This window comes from Prionailurus bengalensis, chromosome E3 (assembly GCF_016509475.1).
Source record: "Prionailurus bengalensis isolate Pbe53 chromosome E3, Fcat_Pben_1.1_paternal_pri, whole genome shotgun sequence".
NCBI lineage: Eukaryota > Metazoa > Chordata > Mammalia > Carnivora > Felidae > Prionailurus > Prionailurus bengalensis.
The window spans coordinates 1,192,280-1,216,276 of NC_057357.1; the positions used below are offsets into that span (position 1 = coordinate 1,192,280).

At 56.7% G+C, this 23,997-nt stretch overlaps 1 protein-coding gene across 3 annotated transcripts in view; it reads right to left on the minus strand.

Moving 5' to 3' along the window:
• PRKAR1B (protein kinase cAMP-dependent type I regulatory subunit beta) overlaps nt 1-23,997 on the minus strand; it is a 122,798-nt gene that overhangs the window by 83,690 nt on the left and 15,111 nt on the right. For all 3 annotated transcript variants that reach the window (XM_043559488.1, XM_043559490.1, XM_043559487.1), the window contains exons 3-4: nt 8,406-8,564; nt 5,599-5,690 (exon numbers count right to left, since the gene is read on the minus strand). In XM_043559488.1, the coding sequence (XP_043415423.1) occupies nt 5,599-5,690; nt 8,406-8,564 (251 nt within the window). The remainder of the gene's footprint in view (nt 1-5,598; nt 5,691-8,405; nt 8,565-23,997) is intronic.

Genomic DNA, 23,997 nt, shown 5'->3' on the forward strand with positions numbered 1-23,997 from the left:
CTGTGACCTGGAGCGAAGGACAAAGGCCCTCCCCTCACTGGGCCTCGAAACCACCTGTACACTGAGGTTGGGAGATGAGCTGGTCACCCACAGCCCTTCCTGCTGCATCCGGAGGCCCAGAGCAGCCAGCTGACCCACCTCAGGCCCAGGATGGAGCAGAGCATGACCTTGTGGAGTGGCCACGGACTGAGCACTGGGAGGGAGTGAGGCCGGTCTGTGGGGCTCGTGTGGGCATCTGGGCCAGCATCAGAGCAGCAAGGCCGTGGGCAGGGAGAAGCCCAGTGACGTAGTCTGCCCTCCACACAGCCAAAGGGCTGCCGGAAAGAGGATGACGACGGTGACTAGGATGGGGAGGGGGAGGGGGAGGAGGGTGGGGGTGATGGTGGTGGTGTGGGTGACGATGACAGGGACGATGACAATGGGGATGACGACACAACACGGGAGGACACTCCCATGGACATTACTACAATCCACCGTCACTGCAACCCTCGAAGTGGGTTTTATTCCTCCCATTTGACACTTTTGACACGTTTGAGGAAACGGAGTCCCCGAGAAGGTTGTCACGCAACTTCAAGACATGATTCAACTGCCTCCTTCCAAGACATTTTAACACACGTGGGTTTCTGCAGCGTGAATGTGTGCATGTGTGCATGTGTGAGTATGCCTGTGTCTATACACGTGTGTGTGTGAGTTGGGGTGTGTATGTGCTTAAGAAATCTCTGAGCTGCCACCGTGTTCAGGGGTCTTCTGGTCCTCCCTCTGGCTCCCCAGATCCCCCACTGCCAGTTCACCCCAGGATACCTGCGGACCCCCCCAATGACCACGTCTGGATCACCCACCCTCCAGTGTTCCTTCCTCCTGCAGGTGTATGTGACCTGTCGTCAGAGCAGTGAGGGAGGGGGAGCATGGCCTCGGAGCCCCCAAGACTCAGGAGTCCTGGCTCTGCTGTGACAAGTGTGGGGCCCTGGTCAAAAGACACCCCCTTTTTATGCACGGAGGGGGTGCCCGAGGCAGGGGCCCAGAGAGAGCCTTCGACGGGCGCTCTCTCCTAGGAGATAGGTGGCGGTTTGGGGGTTAGGACCCTTCCCCCATGGCTATGTGGCATCACCTTTTCAAGAAAAGATTTTGAACAAAATGCTCACGTCTTCGCAAGCACAAGTAGCTGCACACAGACTGAAGGACAGATGCCGTTGTTGACCGACAAGGGCAAAACCACCCAGCCCGTGACCACAGGGTCACTGGTCTCACACCTGAGCTGGGGGCGGGTCTTTCAGCACAAAGGTGCGCTCACCCCCAGCGGATTCACCCCTGGGGATTCACGCGGGAGGCAGCCTCTGAGTCGAGAAGTGCATCTGGAAAGAATGGGCCCCAAACCACAGCCCAAGCTGCTGAGCCCGCCTTCTCCTGAACTGGAAAAAGCCAAGTATTTGCATGTCACACAGGGGACATCAAGGGAAAGGTCAAGAGATGAGTCTCTGGCTGCCAGCTCCCCCGGAGGCCACTTCCTGAACCGTCAGCCTGTTCCTTCAGAGGCCAGAAAGAGGAACCCCCCCAGGGTTTCAATATGGAAAGTGAGTTTTCCTGAGGGCAAAACAAAGATCTGAACCACAGACACACCCCCTGACAGAGAGCTCTCTTCCTAAGCCAGCCTCGCAAAGAGGAATTTTCAATCCAACCATCTGCTTCCTGCACTTTTGTCCACCTGGCTCCCAGATCTGGAAAAGTCCGAGGCGGTAGGAACTGCACGAGTCTGGAAAGTCAGGGCCAAGGGCACAGGACCCCAGCACAGACAGTTCCTGGACGCACGTGGCCAGAGACACCACTTGGATCAACGCGTCCTCGGGCCACACCGCCCCCCCCCCCCCCCCCCCCCCCCCGCCAGCCAGTGCCTGGGAGCGGGGAAGGGGCCACCAAAGGGTGTGGAGGGCGTGGCTCGAACACAACTGCCCCCCAAGGGGCACCCGGGCTCCACAGAAGGGGGGACTTGAAGCTCCGTGGGGCCAGAAGGGAAGCTGAGTGTGGGGCTCCTCACAAAGTTACTGCCCCGCGATAAGGGAAGGACTATCTGCCCCGCGAGCCACCTCTGGGTTTGCAACCAAAAGACCCAGACGCCCGTGTTCACGGGAGCATTTTGCCCAACGACCAAGAGGTGGGAGCAGCCCCAGCGTCTGTCAGCGGAGAAGCGGATAAACACATGGTGGTCCCCCTGCAACGGAGAGACCCCCCACCCTCAGAAAGAAGTGAGGACTGACCCGGGGCACCCCGAGGGTGCGAGCCGACACAAGAGGACAGACGCGGTGTGACTGTTCCGGGGGTCTGTCTGTGAAGCCGCACTTGGGGGAGGTCGGGTGGGTGCCGTTGACGAGACCGCGCCTCGGCCTCCCGGGAGCCCGTCTGCAGCCTCCCTGCCTCAGGCGGCGTCCCCGCGGCCAGGCCAGGCCAGGCGAGTGTTCTGGGAGGATCCCTGGGAGGGGACGATCCCGTGAGTCCTGGGACAGTCCCGAGATTCTGGCCACACGCCAAGCACCCCTCTGTGCCCTGTGACGCCAGCACGGCAGTGTCCGGAGCACAGGGGGCACCCGGCCGGTCTGGGCCGCCACAACCGAGCTTTCCTGCCCCCGACCTCCACCCGGCTGCGCCCTACCTGGGGACATGCTACACGTTGGGGCCTCCCCGGACGACCGTCGCAGCACAGCCTCCAAATTTGCAGACGTCTGCGTTCCCTTGACGGACACTTCCGGGGAGGCCGGCCCCGCGAGACAGGACCTCGTCCTCTGCTCGGCCGCCCCCAGCACCGGCGCGCAGCCCAGCACACGCTCTGCAATCGCGCCCTGACCTCCGTGGAGCCGGACACACAAACTCGGGGTGACCTCCGTCTGTTCACCGCTTTCACCGTCAACTTTACCAGGTCAGGGGCCGAACGACGGGTGACAGCTGGGTGCCCCCAGTCAGATGAAGTCGACTTCGGCGGCAGCCAGGGCACGCGGCCCGGGGATGCCACGCCCTCAGCCCCACCCACCACCCTCAGCCCCACCCACCACCGCTCATGCAGGCGCCAGGCCCGCGCTGCTCTTGCGGCCGGAAACACACGAGCAAGGAGAAGCTCCGGGGGGTGACCGTCACCGCCACCGCAGCCGTTCCCACAGGGGCTTAATGCGGACCAGACCGGGACACCGAGCCCCAGAGAACAAAACCAACCTTTCGTGTGAGCTGGGTTTTGGGGGACAGCCCAAATCATGTCGCCCCGGAACTCCCGCCCCACACTCGGGGACGGGCCCGACCCGGTGACGACGGGGCCAGCGGCTGCAGCATACAGGTCAGGGGCACACGCCGGCCGGGCTCCGGCATCGAGGTCCGCCCCGCACCGCCCGGCAGCTGCATGCCCACAGCGTCTCCTCTACCCAGAGCGGCGCCTCCTCCCCCTAGCTGGCTGCAAAGTGCCAGGACCCCGATGGACCCAGGCACGCTCCATCCCTTCCCTAAGGGCTGAAACTGGGTAAAGAATGGATGGTGGGGTGCCTGGGTGGCTCAGTTGGTTAAGCGTCCGACTTCGGCTCAGGTCACGATCTCGTGGTCCGTGAGTTCCGGCCCCGCGTCGGGCTCTGTGCTGGTATCTCGGAGCCCGGAGCCTGCTTCGGATTCTGTGTCTCCCTCTCTCTCTGCCCCTGCCCCGTTCATGCTCTGTCTCTCTCTGTCTCAAAAATAAATAAACGTTAAAAAAAAATTTTTTTTTAAAAAAAGAATGGACGGTGGTCTGTGTGGCCGCTGTGGGGAGCGTCTGACCTCCTGCCGGAGGGTGCGGAGTCTGTCCACAGAGACTAGCCAGGGTCCTGGGGCCATCTCCAGATGGCTCACCTTTCACTCTGGACCCCTGGCACCTTCTGAATTTCGACCCGTGTGAACGCACCATCCAGTCAGAGCCCGGGTTTAAATCTGGACTGAGTTTTTGATGTTTACATTCAAGTTAATAAAGCTACAACTCCGAGTCATCTGGTCCCACCTGGTGACCGAGGACCTACCTGCCAGGTGGACACCTCCATGAAGGCTGAGAACAGGGGACTGTCTCCAGTTCTGGAGGCCAGGAGCCCAGAATCAGCAGCAGCAGCAGCAGCAGTCACAGGGCTTCTCTTCGGAGCAATCCCCCCCATGCTCCCCTCTTGCAAGGACACAAGCCTGCATTTAGGGCCTGTGGAGGGTGAATCCCGGACCACCTCTCCGTGTCAAAACCCTCCTGGGGCGTGAGCCCAGCTGGGAGGTCCACGTGGAGAACTGGCCCCCCGCCCTGCCCGTCACGCCCCCACGTGCTTCTGACGGGTGGACATCTCAAATGCCCCCGAGACACTCCCGGAACACGGCGCCAGCCAGGCCTCACCTCGGAGACTCCGGGAGCGCCCAAGGTGTGGGCAGGCCTTCCCTGCGGCCTTCCTGGGTGACCAGCCTGTGCCGTGTTGCCAAAAGCCCTGGAAAACGCACCGGCACCTACGGAGACCCTACGCCCCATCTCTCTGGCCCAGCTCCTCTGTGGGGGGCCCATCCTGCGTAAACACCTCTCCTTCCTGTCCGCCGGGGCACGATGGCATCCAAGAACCGCAAGCCTCCCAATGACCCTCTCTCTCCCCGCACGGTGCGGCGCTCAGCAGATGTTAACCATCCCAGATGCTCACGCGGAAGGACCCACAAGCGTCACAGAATGAGGCTGCGAGAGGACTTTCTCTTATTTTGTGGGTTTGCATGTTGTTTAGATTCTGTATAGGACTGTCATCAGAACACTAGGTTATCGAACCAAGAAACATAATTCACCAAAATGGAAAAAAAAGAGAATTAAAACACTGCACAGTCTTTCATCCACCCCGAGGAGCTTAGCTCGAAGGAAGAAACAGACACAGAGGAGAAGTAAGGAAGTTAGAGCAACTCCACAGAAATCCATACAATGAGCCCTGAAAAAGTCTTTACTGACAAAGAGGGATGTCCGTGACCTCGTAAGCATGACAAACTCGTAGAATGTGATCCCATTTTGTGACAACACGGAATTAGAGTGCACACTTCAAGTAAACCCTCAAGGATCACCCCAAAACGCTCCCAGTCCGATTTTCCCAACTACGTGTAGGACCTTAATTCCCAAGCATGGCACCCAGCCTGTCACAGCTGCCGGGTGCCCGTCCCTGGACAGACCCCACCCACGGCCATTCCTGCGGCCCTTCTAGACCATGTGACTGACATCAGCACCTGGTCAGCCACGTTCCTGGACCGCCAAGCCCTGCCTGCCAGTCCCATCTCCCCACCAGGCAGTGAGCTCAGCCCAACAAGGCAGATCCCTGTAGAAGTTGCTGGAAGACTAGGCCCCCAGTGGTCAGAGCGAGGAGACCCACAGTGTCTCTCGACGACAAAGTCACACGGAACCCGCAGATCCTAACCTGGTATGCAGAAGGACAGCAGGTGCACAGAGCACATTATTTCTGGAAGCCGCCCATGTTCTGTGAGCACATGCTTCCAAAAGTGTGCCCTGTGACCGGGTCCCTGGGGTTCAGGGCTGGTGGTGACCAGCAAGGCCTCCCTGGAGGGGTGTCAATCCCAGCCCCGCCCCTCCCAGGTTCCTACCTTCTCTCATTGTCGTCCAGGTGAGCAAACAGCACGTTCTTGGAGATGGCCTTGGCCAGCGCGGTCATGGTCTTGTAGTCCTTGGGAATAACCTGCAGGGGAAGCCAGCGGAAGTCAGACTTCTGGGCACCCCTGAGGGTCAGGGCTCGGGGCCCGGCCCCTCCCAGCACCTGCGGGACCCTGAGAAACCATGACGTGGCTGGACACAGAACCGTCCGGCCTTCAGCGTGTTACTGCTGGAGGACCGCAAAGACAGACAGCCCGGAGTGTGATCCCGGAATGGGATGTGTATGTCACCATTGCTGTAAGCAGCTGGAACCAACATGAAGAAAGAAAGGGAAGACAAGAAAACATGGTGATCTGAGAGGTGGTCTAAGAACCTGGAGGACTTGGGGCCTTGGTGGACTGGCCCTGGCGGGCCTTAGGGACCCCTAGAGGATGCTACAAGAACTCCAGGCCCTTGGATTATCAGTTCTTCTGTTTTATTTCAGTGGCTTTGTTTTTAAGGCAATAAAACACTTGCGTAAATATTTGAAGACTGAAAAAAAAAAAACACAACTTGAGCCAAGTTTGGAGCCACACCCAAGGCTGACCTTCACCCTCCGAGGCGGTGATGGGCGGGCCTTGTAAGGGGGGGCTCTGCCGATAACTGAGCCCGATGATGGGCAGGCCTTATAAGGGGTGGGGGCTCAGGACCCTGTTGATAACTGGGTGTGGTGATGGGGGGGTGCCTAGTAAGGGGGGGGCTCAGGACCCTCTGCGTGGCTATGGGGGCCTAGTAAGGGGGGCTCAGCCCCTGCCAGTAACTGGGCGCGGGGAAGCGTCCACCACAGCAGACCTGCCTGGTCAGAGCTCCCAGTAAGCACAAGCCCAAGAGCTCCATCACCGACCGAACAGCACAAAGTGCCTGCATCTCACATTACAAGCATCTCAAACGCCAAGATTTCTCCCTCAAAATAAAAGACACCGGTGGGAGGGCTATTTGGGCCGTAACGTGACCCCCTCTTGGAGCTCAGCTGCCAGAAAGCTCTGCCAGGCTGGGGGGTGGCATTAGGCCCCAGCACATGTGCACATTACATTTAATACCATGGGTCTTCACCCAGGGACTTTGAGAGACGGGACTCAAGCCCTAGAGATTTACTCTTTAAAAATAAGCCTTTTATTTTAGAATAGTTCAGACTTGGGGCGCCTGGGTGGCTCAGCCGGTTTAGCGTCCGACTTCGGCTCAGGTCGTGATCTCACAGTCTGTGGGTTCGAGCCCCGCGTCGGGCTCTGAGCTGACAGCTCGGAGCCTGGAGCCTGCTTCGGATTCTGTGTCTCCCTCTCTCTCTGCCCCTCCCCTGCTCATGCTCTGTCTCTCTCTGTCTCAAAAATAAAACATTAAAAAAAATTTTAGAATAGTTCAGACTTATGGGAAAAGTTGCCAAAGGCAGTGCCCGTACCCTGCAGTCACTTGGCCCCACTGCTGGCACCTGACCTTACTCGGGAACACACCACAGCCACGGAACCAGCCACGGAACCAGCCACGGTGCGTGCTGGCAACACGTCCTCAGTTTCACCCGAGCTGCTCACCCTGTCCCTGGGCCTCACCCAGGTCACATTCAGTGACTGCACCCTGAGCCCCCCGCTCTGGACAGTTGCTTAGGGCGCCCTTGGTTTGATGACCTGGACAGGTCTGAGGGGTGCTGGCCAGTTACTTTGCAGAATGTCCATCCACCTGGGTTTGTCTGGGATCTTCTCGAGGTGGTAGGGGGTGCTGGGGGGCGGGGGGAAGACCACAGAAGTGAAGTGCCCTGGGGGTTTTAAATGACACTTTCGGTGGTTTCTCATCCCTGATGGTGGGCATGTAACGGGGCCAGAGTCTCAGTGCAGGGGGATGGCACGTTCTGGAGGCAGACGGTGGGGATGGCCGCTCGGCAGAGTGAACGTGCTCAGTGGCCCCGGGACCCAGCTGCCCCCAAAACCCGTGTGTTGAAGCCCAGGCACCAGTGCGTGGTGTCTGGAGGTGGCCCTGAGAGATCAGTGCCCTCCTGGCAAGAGACCCCCAGAGCCCACTCTCCCTTCCCCTGGATGCCCGATGACACAGGAGGCCGAGCGGCTCCCACCAAGAACCAGCCAGCACCTGCTCCCGGATGTCCAGCCTCCAGACCGTGAGCGAGCGTCTTTGCCACAGCTACGCAGGCTCACAGAGACAATAAGCTACATTGTGTGTATTTGCCTGATTAGATTTTCTAAAAGGTCCAAAACTAAAAATACCAAGAAAAGAAACTAAAACTGAGGCTAGAAATACACAAGATAGAAACGACAGAGCCCACGTCTAAGGGCAGACGGGAGGTGGGCAGGGGGCACCGGGCAGGGAGCCAGGCCAGAGGGCAGGCAGGGGGCCGGGCACACCAACAGGCACAGGGGTACCACGTGTCCTCGCACTCCAGAGCACGTCCTGACTCAGGCACACCTGCTGGTCGCCGTCCCCAAGGGAGGGACACTGAGGAACAGCAACATGGAGGAGGGAATTCCCACCAGGCGGCTCTGAGGCCAGGCGCCAGCCTCCAGGGCAGAAGGAAGTCTAGGAGGACAGGGACCACAGGATCGGGATTCGGGCCCCTCCGCCCACACCCCGTGAGCTACTGTCCCGTCCCTCCCTGGAACACGTGGGTCAGAAAACCCCACAGGAGAGCCCACGGGCATGACCGTGACCCTGACCATGACGCTGCCATCACACCGGCCCCTCCCCGACCAGAAGGGAGGGTGGCCGGAAGCCGGGACCCTGAGGGCCTGGGCCGGTGGGGGGGGGGGAGGGGGCCCACCTTCCTCACGTAGGACACGGCGTCCTCCTCCGTATACACCTCGGCACTCACACCCCCTCGGCGACGGCGGGCTTTCACCACCGGGTTCGGCGGGGTCGGGGAGACCTCCTCGTCGTGGGAGTCTGACTTCTGCTGCGTCAGAATCTGTCTGGTTTCCTCCTGTGGGGAAGACAGCGGGCGGGCTCACACTTGGGTCTGTCCGTCCTCCCGAGCCTGCTCCTTCAGCACCTTCCAGGGCTCCCCCATGACGGCCTCTCCAGGCCGGGAAGAGTCCCCTGCTCCCAGGCCACCTCCAAGTCCCCCTCCCCCACCCACACGGCCCTGATGGCTGGGCCCAGGGGGCGGGGGGGCACGTCCGCTCCGTTCACTCCTGTACCCCCACATCCCACGCGTGCAGACACGCAAGAAATGGTGGGCGGATACATAAAAGGAAAGGAAATCTGTTTTGTTTTCTTCCCTCCCTTATTTAAATGGTTTACAAATTGTGAGTGCGTGCAGAGGGCACAGAATTCCAAAAGTGTAAAGGAACACGCACTGCACACTGACAAACAGGCCCCCACACCTGACACTCCAGCCACCACATCCCCACATCCCCAAATCAGTCTCAAGACCGGTGGGGCAGCACAGAGTGAGGTGGGGATCCAAGGCAAGCAGGCCCTCACCTGTCTCCCCACCGACCTAGGACAAGGCCTCCGTCCCCTCATCGGCGAGGGCCACCGGGTCAACCCAGCAACCTCCCGGGTCAACCCAGCACAACAATTAATCTGACTTTACCAGGCAGCCACCCAGCAAAAACATGAAGTTAGGAAGGAAACTGAGTCCCACCCACGGATCCTCAGGGGTTCCCGCTGCCCCATGTTCCAAAGCACCCCTCCCTGCTTCCCAGGCAGCCCGTGAACCCTGAGAGAACCCTGAAACTATCCTAATTCATACTACAGTGTAAATGACTTCTGGAGGCGTTCTTCCCCCAGAGGGCTTGTACTTTCTAAAGATGACGTTTTAAAAGACCCCAGACGGGACTCTGAAGTTCAAACGGGAGGTGTGGTATTCCGACTGGGAACCCACAGGAAAAAGAAAGTCAAGAAACTGTCATCCACCCAAAACCAACACAGTTCTGCCATTATTCTTCGTAGGAGGGCCGCCTGTCGCATGCCAGGTGCTGTTGTCGGGGTTTTGCTTTTCCCTCAAACAAGTTTATTTCTTCCACTAAAAACAACCAAAGAATACAGAGCCAAGCGAAAGTTCGACACGGCGCACGTCAGCTTTGTGGGACGTTACATGGCACTTGTGCCCCGGGTGGGGGACGCTGGTGGCGTGGACCACAGGACACGCCCGCCTGCGGCCACCGCCTGGGCCCAAGACCAGTGTTTGCGGGCCCGCGGCTGCTCCCTTACTTCCCCTCCGGTGAGGCCCACAAACCAGGCTCCTTTGCGGGGAATTTCAAGGCCTTTAAAGGCACTGTAGCTCTCCACGCACGAGCTGCCCCCTGTGCCCCAAGACCTGCTGCACCCTGAGCTCAGAGCAGAAGCAGAGGCCCCGGCTCCCCCCAGATGCAATCCTGCCCCTTGCAGGGAGGAGGGAACGAGAAAGAGAGAAGACGAACGGGCGGGCAGAGCACCAGCAGTCAGGAGAGCCTGGAAGGTACATGTGCCCAGTGGGCAGGACACTGAGCTGGGAAGGCTCCTTCCGGAGTGCACTGTGCGATCCTGAGGGAATCCCTTCACCTCTCTGCCTCCATCAAGGACTGTTGAAAGCGACTTCACGCAGCTATTTAAAAGTATCTTTAGGGGCGCCTGGGTGGCTCCGTCGGTTAAGCGGCCGACTTCGGCTCAGGTCGTGATCCCGCGGTCCGTGAGTTTGAGCCCCGCGTCGGGCTCTGTGCTCACAGCTCAGAGCCTGGAGCCTGTTTCAGACTCTGTGTCTCCTTCTCTCTGACCCTCCCCTGTTCATGTTCTGTCTCTCTCTGTCTCAAAAATAAACGTGAAAAACAAAAATAAAAATAAAATAAAAAATAAATAAATAAATAAAGTATCTTTATAGAACCTCCAAAAGAAAGGGTTAGCAGATGGGTGGTACGCATCCTCCCTCCCCCCTCCCCTAAATGATGGTAACATTAAAGCCTGAGGGGAGGTGAATCCGCAAGGTGAGGACCACGGGGCATGCCTCCACAGGTCTCTGGAAAACAGGACAGCAAGCTGCCTGGCACTCAGAGCAAGCCACACGGAGGGTGTGCAGGGAACAGGCCCCCGGATCCAGGGAGGGAGCCTCCAGGCAGACAGGGGGACCTACCGGGTTCGTGGGGAGCCACACCCTGGGGAGCAAGGGCCACTGGGTCCGTAGGGAGCCACACCCTGGGGCGCGGCACCCCACCCCCCAACTCAGAAAGGTGTGCAGAGGTGAGCTCCTCCCTTCCTACCACCGCCCCTTTTCACGTCCCAGTGTGGAAACCCTCAAGTCCGTAGGGTAGCAGAGGGAGTGACAGACGATCACCAAAATCCCATCACACATCTTCAACAATCATCAAAACAGGGCACACCTACTTCAGCTCACCGCCACGCACTCCACACGCACGCACGCACACATGTAATACGTGCACGTGTCCATGCGTGCAACACACACGTATACATGCATGCACACGTAACACCCGATGATGTGTGCACATGATACACACGATATATACACAATACACAGAATACGCATATGACAGACATACAACATGCACACGTATAATACACACAGGCACACGTAACACGTGTATACGGTACATTCACATACGTAGCACACACATAGTGCGTGTGTGCCTAGGACAACATGTATACAAGGTACACGCACCTATGATAACACACGCATACAATGTACACGCACACAACACGCACAGACATGCATACACGACATATACACACACATACGTACACAGCTCTGCACGTGTAACACATACGTGTATACAAGACACACACAAGACTCCTCTGACACACGGGAGATGGAAGCAAATCCCGGATGTTATGAATTTCATTGAAAAGTTTTCTTTTTTGGGGGGGCGCCTGGGTGGCTCCGTCGGTTAAGCGGCCGACTTCGGCCCAGGTCATGATCTCGCAGTCCGTGAGTTCGAGCCCCGCGTCGGGCTCCGTGCCGGACAGCTCGGAGCCTGGAGCCCGCTTCGGATTCTGTGTCTCCTCTCTCCCTGACCTTCCCCCATTCATGCTCTGTCTCTCTCCCTGTCTCAAAAATAAATAAATATTAAAAATTTTTTTTAAAAAAGATTAAAAAAATTTGTTTTTGACATTTATTTATTTTTGAGAAACAGAGTGAGACAGAGCGTGAGGGGGGAGGGGCAGAGAGAGAGGAAGGCACAGAACCCGAAGCGAGCTCCAGGCTCCGAGCTGTCGGCACGGAGCCCGACACGGGGCTCGAACTCACGGACCGCGAGATCATGACCTGGGCCGAAGTCGGACGCTCAACCGACGGAGCCACCCAGGCACCCCATGAATTTCATTTTAGACCTTTTAGTATGTACCTCCTAAAAGATGACCTTTAAAAAACATAGAGCCCCATGTCCTCAAGCTATATGAGCCGTTGTGACCACAAAGCATCACTCGGCTACCCCAGCCTCTGGCCACAGAGCTCAGGGGCTAACGTGGGGCCAGGGCCAGTGATGCGCCCTTCAGGGCCCAGGCTCCGGGTGCATCTCGGCAGCCCCGCGGCCCCCTTGAGAGGCTCGGGTGCGGCGAGGGGGGTCCAAGCGGGAAGGGCGGGGCTGCACGCAAGAGACCGGCCAGAGGCCACCTTCTCAAGGGAAACACTGTCGGGGCCCTCCCTTCCATGGGGCCGTGGGCATCGCCGTCCTGGCACCAGCCACTTTCCATGGATCCGGGGGCTTCCAAATGCAAGGCCACTCGGGGAGGCGCTGGGCGGAAACGGGGCCGTTATTTCTGGACGGCACCCCTTCCCCTCCTCCTCAGGATTCCAGGAAAGTCTCTGGTTTTCCAGAGCCCCCTTCCTGTCTCCTGCTCTCACGCAGATGAACTGTCTGGGTTGCAGGATGGTCAAGGGCAGGAGGTCAGAGGAATCTTCACAACAGTGTGGGAACGGCGATTCCAGAAAGCTCTGCGGCCAGAACCTTCCCCAGAAATGCCTAACGCCGCCCCAGGGACCGTCCTTGCTCTGCCCCGGGGCCACGTTCTCCCCAGACCGCATATGACGTTCACTGTCTTCTGACCATAATTTTCCGGCACGAGAGGCAAAATGCGGCCTTGCGGCCTCAGAAGAGGACATTCTCTTCTGAAGGTCGGGAGCCGGGATGTCAGGAGACTTTCTGGAACTGAGTAGACGCTGCTGAGAAGCCCACGTGCCTGGGACCCGGCAATGATGGAGTCATCCCCTCCACCCCATGCTCCCCTTCTCTGGCTGAGGACACAGCCTGCCGGTCCCTTTGAGAGGCCTCCTGGGGCAGCGGACCACGCCAGCCTGATTGCCCACACTAGTCCTGAACACCCCGCAGGAGGAGGGGCCGCTTCCCCGGCGGTGGCCAAGTTGGCGTTTCTGGACCTCCCCCCAGGGGGACTGACCCTTGCCTCCCTGTCCCCTCCGACCGAGGGAGAGCCGTGGTACTTGGGGACCTGCGGCGTCCAGGACAGGGGTCCATGGAGCCACCCCTGGACCAACCACAAGCCCCCTCCCAGGGCTGCAGCATCTCAGAGCACAAGGCAGGCCCCGAGGCCAGCCATCCCCACCTACAAGGCAAGGAAACCGAGGCCCGGAGAGTGCAAGGGGCATGTCCAGGGGCGCTCGACCTTCAGTGGCAAAGAGAGGAGAGAAAGGTGCAGTTTCAACCATTTATTGAGCACTTTCGGAATACCAGCCCTCATACAGAGAAAAAGGCACGGTTTGTCACGGAAGGTTTCGATCTAATAGGAAAGACGGGTCCAAGTCTGACAGAGAAACAGGCTGAGCCATGAAGGACTAGATACAAGGGCTGTGCAGGCAAGGGGGCTCCTAGGCCACCCCTGGGAAGGAGGAGGCCGGGAGGGCTTCCTGGAGGAGGGGCCTTCTGAGCCCGCCCGGATGAGACAGGCCGAACCCAGGGGACACCGTGGGTGGCTGGGAGCTCAGCCCCCCACCTCCCCAGGTGCCCTCTCCGGACCTGTGGCAGATTCCCGTTTACACGGTCCCTTCTTTGTGCAGCCACCTTCCCAGATGTCCATTTTATTCATCCCCAGAGTCACCTCCTTTACCGTCTGCCGTCACCTCCTCCATTTCCGTTTCATTAACTTCCGCTTTATCCTTGTTATTTCCACCGTGTGGCTCTGTCACTCACCCTCTTTCCAACCTCCCAGGCCGCACACCGTAGCGGCTTCCATAGGCTCCCTCGAAAATTCAGAGGGCAACTCTATTTGGAAACAGGACCTTTGTAGACACAGGTGAACATGAGGTCTTGGTGTCCTCGTAACAGGAGGAGGATTTGGACACACGGCTCAGGGCAGATCTCACCGTGAAGACAGAGGCAGAGGCCGGGTGATGTGTCTGCACGTCAGGGGCTGAGAGCAACGTGAGGCTGGGACGGACCCATGTCGGGACCACCAGGAGGAAGTGGCGCTGCAGCTCTGAGCTTGGGCTCCCGGCCTCCCAGCCGTGGGGCAGAAAATTCCTGCTGCTCGTGGCCCCCCAGTCTGTGAGGATTTGCTCTGGTGCTATAGGAGTCGGAGACACATGGTTCAGTAATTCCTAATCTTAGTGTCCAGTGAAGCAATAATTTCCCCTCTAAAGACCAACTGGGGGGCGCCTGGGTGGCTCAGCCGGTTAAGCATCCGACTTCAGCTCAGGTCACGATCTCACCGTCTGTGAGTTCGAGCCCCGCATCGGGCTCTGGGCTGATGGCTCAGAGCCTGGAGCCTGCTTCCAATTCTGTGTCTCCCTCTCTCTCTCTGCCCCTCCCCCGTTCATGCTCTGTCTCTCTCTCTCTGTCTCAAAAATAAATAAAAACATTAAAAAAAAAATTTAGGGGCGCCTGGGTGGCTCAGTCGGTTGGGCATCCGACTTCGGCTCATGTCACGATCTCAAGGTCCATGGGTTCAAGCCCCGCGTCGGGCTCTGGGCTGATGGCTCCGAGCCTGGAGCCTTCTGATTCTGTGTCTCCCTCTCTCTCTGCCCCTCCCCCGTTCACGCTCTGTCTCTGTCTTCAAAATAAATAAACGTTAAAAAAAAAAAAAGACCAACTGGGATGCTTTAAATGTCACTTAATTCTAAATATCTCGTAATTTTTTACTATGACAATCTTCTTCCACAAATTACGCAAACGCTCATTACGGGTTTCCAAGCATATGCGGAGGCTGGCTTCCTCCATTTTCTCCTGGTCAGCACTTTATTAATGAGAGTGAAACAACTTTATTGGGTTATGGTCAAAGAATATGGTTTTTGAGTAAGAAAAAGATCTGACCTCATCAGGGGATGTACTTGATTGTAAAATTCTGATTGACACACCCCTTTCCAGGATCTCGTCAGTTGCCTGAGCACACACTGAAGCGTCCCAGAAAGAACGTAAGTCAGTAAGGACGCAGAGACGACCTGGGGCCCTGACCAGCCGTGGCCCTGCTGCCTCGTGCAGGTGGGTGAAGGGCAGTGCGCACGCCCAGGGCGGCACAGCGGGGAAGTCCTGGGCTTCCTGATGTGCTCCCAGATCCGGCCCGGTACCTAGAACGGCACCTGCCACGTAGCTGGTATTCAATAAACATCTGTCGACTAAGTGAGTAAGTGAATAAAACCTTTTTGGAGAACTGTCACCACAAATCGATGAGCACTTCTAGGCCCCATGAATCTACCTCTTAAAATATATCCAAAGGAAGCAATGAGAGGTGTCAGAGATATCTGTACTAGAATGTTCTCTGCAGTGTTTCAACAAAATTTTTAATCCAGCTAGCAGCAAGAAATTGCTTGAATCAATTTAGAAATATCTACGTAAGGGGCGCCTGGGTGGCTCAGTCGGTTAAGCGGCCGACTTTGGCTCAGGTCATGATCTTGCGGTCAGTGAGTTCAAGCCCCGCGTCGGACTCTGTGCTGACAGCTCAGAGCCTGGAGCCTGTTTCAGATTCTGTGTTTCCCTCTCTCTGACCCTCCCCTGTTCATGCTCTGTCTCTCCCTGTCTCAAAAATAAATAAACGTTAAAAAAAAAATTAAAAAAAAATAATTTAGAAATATCTACGTAATAGAATACTCTGGCCTGTTATATCATGTTTTTAGTAACATTTAACGGTCACGGAGATGATCATAGGGGCGCCTGGGTGGCTCAGTCGGGTAAGCATCCAACTTTGGCTCAGGTCATGATCTTGCAGTTTGTGGGGTCAAACCCCGCGTCAGGCTCTGTGCTGACAGCTCAGAGCCTGGAGCCTGCTTCAGATTCTGTATCTCCCTCTCTCTCTGCCCCCTCCCTCGCACGCGCACGCGCGCTCTCTCTCTCTCTCAAAAATAAATATTAAAAAAAAAAAAAGCAGGAGTCAAAATTACATGCAGTTAAGGGAATGAAAACACAAGCCACAGACTAGGAGAAAATACTCAAAAACACACATCCGCTAAGGACTCGTGTCCAAAATGCTCGAGAAACCTCATAAGGTCAACAAGAAAGCAAACAACCCAGTTAAACACCAGGCAGGAGATCTGAGCAGAAGCCGGGGGAGAACGCGTGTGGGAGGGCAGGCATGCACGGGAACGTGCTCCACGTCGTGTGCCGTCAGGGAAACGGGGAGCAAGACAGCAAGGAGAGGCCACCGCCGCCTGTCAGAAGGGCCACGGCCCACAGCACGTCACCGCCGGGTGCTGGCGGGACGGGGAGCAGCGGGGACGCAGAATGCCGCGGCCGCTCCGAGAGGGACCCTGGTGTCTTACAAAACCGAGCACGGTCTCGCCGTGCGGTCCTGCAGTCACGTCCCAAGATGTGAGAACGTGCGTGCGCGCAGACCTGCACGCGGAGGTTTGCAGCGGCTTTATCCGTGATTCCTGAACCCGGGCAGCAACCGGACGCCCTTCAGTGGCTGGTGGACAACCGGGCTCCATCCGGGCGGTGGGGTTTTACTCTGCCCCGGAAAGAAGGGAGCCGCGAAGCCAAGAACGACGCGGAGGAACCTTCGATCCAGGTTACTGCGTGAGGGAAGCCAGTCTGGAGAGGCCGCACCCTGGGTGATCCCAGCCGAGTGGCCTTCTGGGAAAGGCAGGGCCGGGGAGCCGGTAAAAGATCAAGGGTTCAGAGGGAAAGCGGGAGGCATGAGTAGGTAGAGCTCGGAGTTTTTAGGGCAGCAGCACTAATCAAAATGATACTTTAACAACAGATATGTGACATCAGGTATCTGTCAGAAGCCACAGGACTGTGGGGCACAAGGAGTGACCCTGACATAAATTCTGGGCTTCAGTCGAGGGCGGCGGCTCTCGCCAGCTGTAACACACGCCACTGACACAGCGGGACTAGTGGGGAGCCGCACGGAGCGGGGCGCGTGGGAACCCTGCGGCCCTAAAACTGCTCCCACAAGATAACACCTGTCCATTAAAAAGGAGTACCACTTAAATAACAATAAAAAACGAAACAGGAGTAAATCTAACCAAACACGTGAAGGAGCTGTGTATTAAAAATACAAAGGGGCGTCTGGTGGCTCAGTCAGTTAAGCGTCCAACTCTCGATTTCAGCTCAGACCATGATCCCAGGGCCATGAGATCGAGCCCCACGTCAGGCTCTGCACTGAGTGTGGAGCTTGCTTGGGATTCTCTCTTTGCCCCTCTCCCCACTTGCACATACCCACTCTCTCTCTCAAATAAAAATAAATAAGTAAAAATTAAATAAATACAAGTTTTTCTTTCATTGACATTAGAAATCAAAGACCCAGATAAACGGAGAGCTATTCTGGAAAATTAGCTGCAGGGTAACTAGAAGATTCTAGATTCTGGTCTATTCTCCTTAAAAATAAATAAATAAAAGTTAAATAAATACAAGTTTTTCCTTCATTGACATTAGAAATCAAAGACCTAGATAAATGAAGAGGTATCCTGGAAAGTTAGCTGCAGGATAACTAGAAGATTCTAGATTGTTGTCTATTCTCCTTAAACTGATTTACGTATCAACGTGAACCCACTCAAAATCCCAAGAGGATTTTTTGGTCCATGTCACCAAGATCACACTAAAACACGCCTAAAAAGGCAGAGAAACCGGGGTGGACAAAACAATTTTGAAAAAGAACAATGCAGGGGCGCCTGGTGGCTCAGTCGGTTGAGCCTGACTCTTGAGTTTGGCTCAGGTCATGTCACGGTCGTGACACCAAGGCCCACATCAGGCTCTGTGCTAGGAGCCTGCTTGGGATTCGCTCTCTCCACCTCCCTCTGCCCCTTCCCCAAATCGTTCTCTCTCTCAAAATAAATAAATGAACGTTTAAAAAAAAGAAGAAGAAGGAAAGAAAAAGAACAATGCAGGGAGGCTCATACTACCCGACTTCAATCTTCACATAACGGCAGAATGATCCAAGGGCGCCAGGGGGCTCAGTCGGTTGAGTGTCCGACTTCAGCTCAGATCATGAGTTCAGGGTTTATGAGTTTGAGCCCCACGTTGGGCCCTGTGCTGACACCTCAGAGCCTGAGCCTGCCTCAGATTCTGTCTCTCTCTCTCTCTCTGCCCCTTCCCTCTCTCTCTCTCTTTCAAAAATGAATAAAACATTAAAAAAAAAAAAAAAAAAGAATGATCCAGAGACATGCCCCCAGCACATACGGCCAGCTGATGAGGTCAAAGGTCTGCCCAAATTCAGTGCAGAGTTCTTCACACAAACCTAAACACAAAAGCACAATCCACTAAAACAAATACCTTGAAAAACCGGACTTCAGAAGCCAGAACTTCCACTCTGTGAAACACACTAGTGAGAAAACCAGGCAGACAGGCTGAGGACGGACTGGAAGGAGGGGTCTGCAAACCAGAACCTGACGCAGGACTTGCATCCATGCACATAAGGGCACGAGTTGAACACACGGAGTTTCCAAGCCCAACAGTAAGAGAAGGACCTGGTAAGAAAATGGACAAGGAAAAAAAAAAAAAGAAAATGGACAAGAGCCATGAACAGGCACTTCAGCGAGGAGACAGGCCAAGGGCAAGTAAGGGCATAGGAAGAGCACGGGAAGACGCTCAGCGGCACTGGTCGTTAGGAAATGCAACAGTGGCCTGAAGGGCCACCCCATGCCCATCCGAATGGCTAAACTTTGAAACCTGATAACATCAAGTGCTGGCCACGTGAGGGCCAGGAGCCACCGCTGGTGGGAATGCAACCCGCCAAAGGATGAACACACTGTGCTCCGTCTACACGGCGGAGTGCAGTTCAGCAAAATAACTCCAACCCAGGACACTCACAAAACCTCGAAGCATCTCAGAGGCGCTTCGTTAAGTTAAAGAACCCAAACTCGAAAGGCCGCATGCCACGCAGGACTCCACTGACGGAACATTCTTGAAAATGCAGAGCTTCGGACACTCCAGTGGTGCCAGAGGTTACAGGTGGGGGATGGTCTGACCAGCACGGGCAGAAAGAAATGGGCGGGGGGGGGATGCAGATCAGAGAACAGCGGCACCTCAGGTCTGGGCCTCGGTTACGGTGGCAGGAACACTACGGTCAGAACTCATATAGTTGCACAGCACACAGCACGAGCTTCAGGGCATTTAAATTCAAGGAGAATTTTAACAGGCGAGCAAAGCGGGCTTACCCGTGCTGCCGTGGAGCGTCCCCTCGAGTGACCCGTTGGCGGGGACAGGCCAGGCTCAGGGCAGCATGCCCACGTGCAGCTCAGCCCAGAAATCGCACCCACGTTGCCCAAAATGCATAACATCCTCCCGAGAAATCTCAGGCAACGGAACCAACAGAGGTGGGCTCTGGGCGGCAGGGGCGGCGGGGGTGAGAGACTTTTAGCTTTCACACCTTTGACTCTGTGCCATACGCACACATCACTTTTCTGGGGTGCCTCACTGGCACGTGCATCCAGTAGGGCGTCCTGCTCTGAGAAGCTGTCTTGTCCCCCGCCCGACGCAGGGCCTTAACTGACGGTACGTGTGCTGTCGCAGCTGCTTTCGTCCCCGGGCACGGCAGCAGTCACCTCAGAGCCCGGAAGGCCCGGCGGCTTTAAGTGCCAGGGGGCAAGCAGGTGGTGATTCCATGCGACCCTGCCCCTCTGGGTCCCCCGGGTGTGCAACGAAGCAGTCCGTCCGTCTGGGCCTCTGGGCGCCACCAGAATGGCGCCGGTCACCGGGAAGCACGTGCTGAGCTTCCAAACCGAGCGACCAGAGACCCATCCCGTAGCCCAGCGCCTACCCACCGCCCTCAGGAGCGGTTGTCTGGGTGGGACGCCATTTACTGCCACGGATGTCTCCCACGAGAGCTGCCCCTTCTGAGCTGTGTCCGCTCCTTCCAAAAGCAAAACGCGTGACTTGTTAGTTTTTACTAAAGACATAGCAGTGAGCCTGGCCGCTCGGACTGCGTCACCACCGCTGAACCGATATCCAGCGGGGGGGTGTGGGGGGGGCAGGCACAGCAGTGAGGTATCGATGTCCACAGATGAGCACAAAACAACAGTCATAGAAGCCAATGTTGGTGAGGATCTGGGAATTCAGCACGAGCCACGCGTGTTAGGGAAACCACAAACTCATCTAATTCTGTGGAGTAAACCGGAAACGTGGCTCTAGAGCTGTAAAAACACGCAGACACGCAGACCCCAGAGCACAGGCCCTGACTGCAGCACAAAGGCACAAAGGTGTTTTCTGAAGGAAAAAAAGAAAGAAAAAAAAAAGAAACTGAAAACCATCAAACACGAAACAATGCAAACAAAGGCCACGACATCCACGTGATCTTATGGCCACGGATGCCACAACGGTGCTACTGAGACGAGCACGGAACATCAACGCATTTGACACCACTAAAATGGACACTTTAAAACGTTCAAGGGGGCGCCTTGGGGCCTCAGTCAGTTGAGCGTCCGACTTCGGCTCAGGTCACGATCTCAGGACTCATGGGATCAAGCCCCGCGTCAGGCTCTGTGCTGACAGCTCGGAGCCTGGAGGCTGCTTCCGATTCTGTGTCTCCCTCTCTCTCTGTCCCTCCCCCACTCATGCTCTGTGTCCCTCCCTCTCTCTCTCTCTCTCTCTCTCTCTCAAAATTAAACATTAAAAAATGTTTAATACATTTTAAAAAATAATAAATAAAAATAAAATGGTCAACAGAGTGAACTTGATATCACGTACGTTTTACTGCAATAAAAGAACCCTAACAAAAAGTCAAACCAAAAGCGCACGTACGCGACAAGGACCCACGTCCGCACGTGCACGTGTCTGCCGCACAGCGGGAACAGTCCTTGTGAAAACGCAGGGTTGGTACGTACGTGAACGGTAACAGGTGTATCTTTATGGAGGGAACTCTTGCTTACAGCGTCTAAACTGCATTCTGGAAAGGACGAACGACTTCATCGCCCATGATCTTCTGAAAGACCACGTCTTGGAGAAGCTTCGGGGCCGTGTCGTCAGTGCATAAGGACCGTCTGGCCCCCTCAAGTCTGGACCTTAGAGGAACCGCCTGCTTAAATGGCCCGCGATGAAGTCACTCACCGAGGCCCGAGGCCCGGCCAGGGCAGCGCCCCGAGAGCTGGGCCATCCTCGCCGCTCCGTGCCGGGCCTTTATCCGGGCCGCGCAAACACGCTTCCCGCTCGTCACACGAGAAAACTCCCCCTCCCCGGGCGTCTGCCTGCTGTCCACTCACGGTGGCCTCTGCAGGGAGCAGGTGGCCCGGGACTCCGCCCCTCCCCCAGCCACGGGCAAAGAGCCTTCCTGCTCCCATATTAACGAACACTGGCTGAGCGAGTGAGACTCCCGTGGGACCTCAGGACGCCCCCAGGCAGGGGTCTCAGATCTGGCACCAGGGACGGACCCCCTAGTAGAGTCACCCACACGTGAAAGCATGCACGTGGTGTCAGAGACCCCGCAAAATCCCCCCAGCACCCGAGCGCATCGGCCCTGGCGGAGAAGTGACAACAGGCCGCAGCCGGGCCCTGAGGCACCGGCTTCTGTCCGCACCGTCTGTCACACACCTCGGAGCTCGTGTGGCACTGCCTTTGACAAAGACGTGAAGGCTGGTCACCCGCTCTTCCCGTTACCAGTGGCTCGCGGTCGCCCGCAGCCTAAGCAAAGCAGCCCTTTGCAGCCGGACTGCAACCCCCCAGGGCACAGCTGTTGGGTTCCCAACCCCAGGACCTTAGACCGTAAGCTCATCTGCAGACAGGGTCTTTGCGGATGTGATCATTAAAATGAGGTCACGGGGTGGGCCCTCAGGCAAGGTGACGTGTCCCCACGGAAAGAGAGAAGGCCGTGTGAGGGTGGATGCAGGTCGGGACGGGAGCACGGCAGGCTGACCCTGGGGGAGGCGTCTGGGGCAGGCCGGGCCCGCGCCCGCAGCCTCCAGGACCGAGTGTGGCCGCCTGGCCTGCGGTGCTTTGACCCGGCGGCCCCGGCAGGCTGACGTGGTGGCTACGGTGACCATGACTTGGCGAGGATACGAATCCCTCGTTGTCAAGTAGGAGCAAAGTGCTCAGTCTCCTCCCCCGACTGTGACAGGCCACCCTCCTCTTCCAGAGCCTGGTCCTCACCTGTCACCTCCTAGGGCAAGTGTGATCAGAGAACCTTCCCGCCCCCTGCCCTTTGCCGGCCACCCCCCGCCCCCAACGCGAGCTCACAGCCTCCTGACGACTCGCGCTGTCGCCGCTCTCCCGCCCTGCCCGTCTGCTCCCACTGTCCCCTTCTTGCCAGGTGGCACCGCCATTCACTCAGGTCCACACCAAAGCCTCTTGCCCTGCTCCTACGTCCGCTCCGCCGGCCAGCCCTGAGCACTGAGCCACAACTGACAGCCGTGTTGCCTCCCCTCCGCCCCGCGCTGGATGCTCAACCGTCTCCAGCCATCGCCCCGTGTCCCCTGGGGGCCAACCGTCCCTGGTGGAGAACCTCCTCTCCATCTCATGCTGATGCCCGTCAGCCACACCTCCGAGACACGTCGCCTGGCGGGCACCACTTGGGAGCAACCCCAGCAAATGACTGCAGCCCTGACAGTGAGGGTCTGAGGCAAGGGAGGAGGCCGCAGGGACAGGCACGTCACCTGTGGGTGGGCCTGGTGGCCAACACTCACACCCACGGCACCGCTCCACAACCGTGACCTCAAGAGTAAGCAACGTGGATGAGGGCCACAGGACTGTTGCACGTCAACTGGGAACGACAGCCTTTCAAATGAAAACTGCCCAAGCCGGCTACGATGGGCAGACCCACAGCCAAACTCTGTCAGCGGCGGGCACGTGAGCTGCCACGACAAGGCCACAGCCACCCAACGGGGCCTCCTCCACCCAACAAAGCCGTAGCCACTCAACAATGCCATCTGGAATTTCCATAATCCCATTTCCAAAAACCGTACTCAACAAACAATGCCACACACAGGGGGAAAAGGCCACGTACAAATGTGTTGGTGTGGCATTATTTTCAACTGTGAAGAAAACCACAAACAACTCAGTTGTCTCGTCACGAGGGACAGTGTTGAGAAAACTTCAACGTAGGGTCACACACCCAGCCGAGTGAGGTCCGTGAAAAGCACAAGCACGCGATATAAAATGGCATCTATGACAAGACTGCGTGGGGAGAGGGGGCAACTGGGTGGAGGGGGGCCACGTATGACTGTTACTCCTTCTTTCTGCTTCTGAACCTTTCAAACTTTCTTTAAAAGGTATGCATTACTTGGGGCACCTGGGTGGCTCAGTCAATCGAGCGTCCGACTTCGGCTCAGGTCATGATCTCACAGTCCGTGAGTTTGAGCCTCGAGTCTGGCTCTGTGCTGACGGCTCAGAGCCTGAAGCCTTGCTTCCGACTGATTCCGTGTCTCCCTCCGCCGCTCGCACTGTGTCTCTCTCTCAAAAATAAACATTAAAAAAAAATTTTTTTAAAGATAGGCCTTACTCGAAGATGTTGTTTAACAGGTTGTTTTAATTTTCTTAAGTTTGTTTATTTTCAGAGAGAGAGAGAACAAGAGTGGGACAGGAGCAGACGGGAGGAGAGAGAGTCCCAAGCAGGCTCCATGTTCTCAGCACAGAACCTGACGAGGGGCCAGAACCCACAAACAGTGAGATCATGACCTGAGCTGAGATCAAGAGTCAGATGGCTGAGCCACCCAGGTGCCCCTAACAGACTGTTTTAAAGGAAAGAAAGGAATTCCTTTGGGTTGGGGCTAAGGGTCACAGGAGGCCCTTGGTGGGGGGGGGGGGGGACTCAGAGAGGCTTAAGAGCAAACCTGAGCTTCCTCAGGTCATGATGTCACCGTTCATGAGTTCAAGCCCCACATGGGGCTCTGCACAAACAGCGTAGAGCCTGCTTGGGATTCATCTCTTGTTCTCTCTCTACCCCTGCCTGGTTTGCTCACTCTCTCTCTCCCTCTCTCAAAAAATAAACATTTTTTAAAAATTTTAAAAAAAGAACAGACCTGAGTCTGACCCCAGGGTTCTATCGACCCTGTGAGACTAGGGCAGGGACAGTTAAGTTAGGTTGTGAGCAAGGGACTCAGAGGAGGA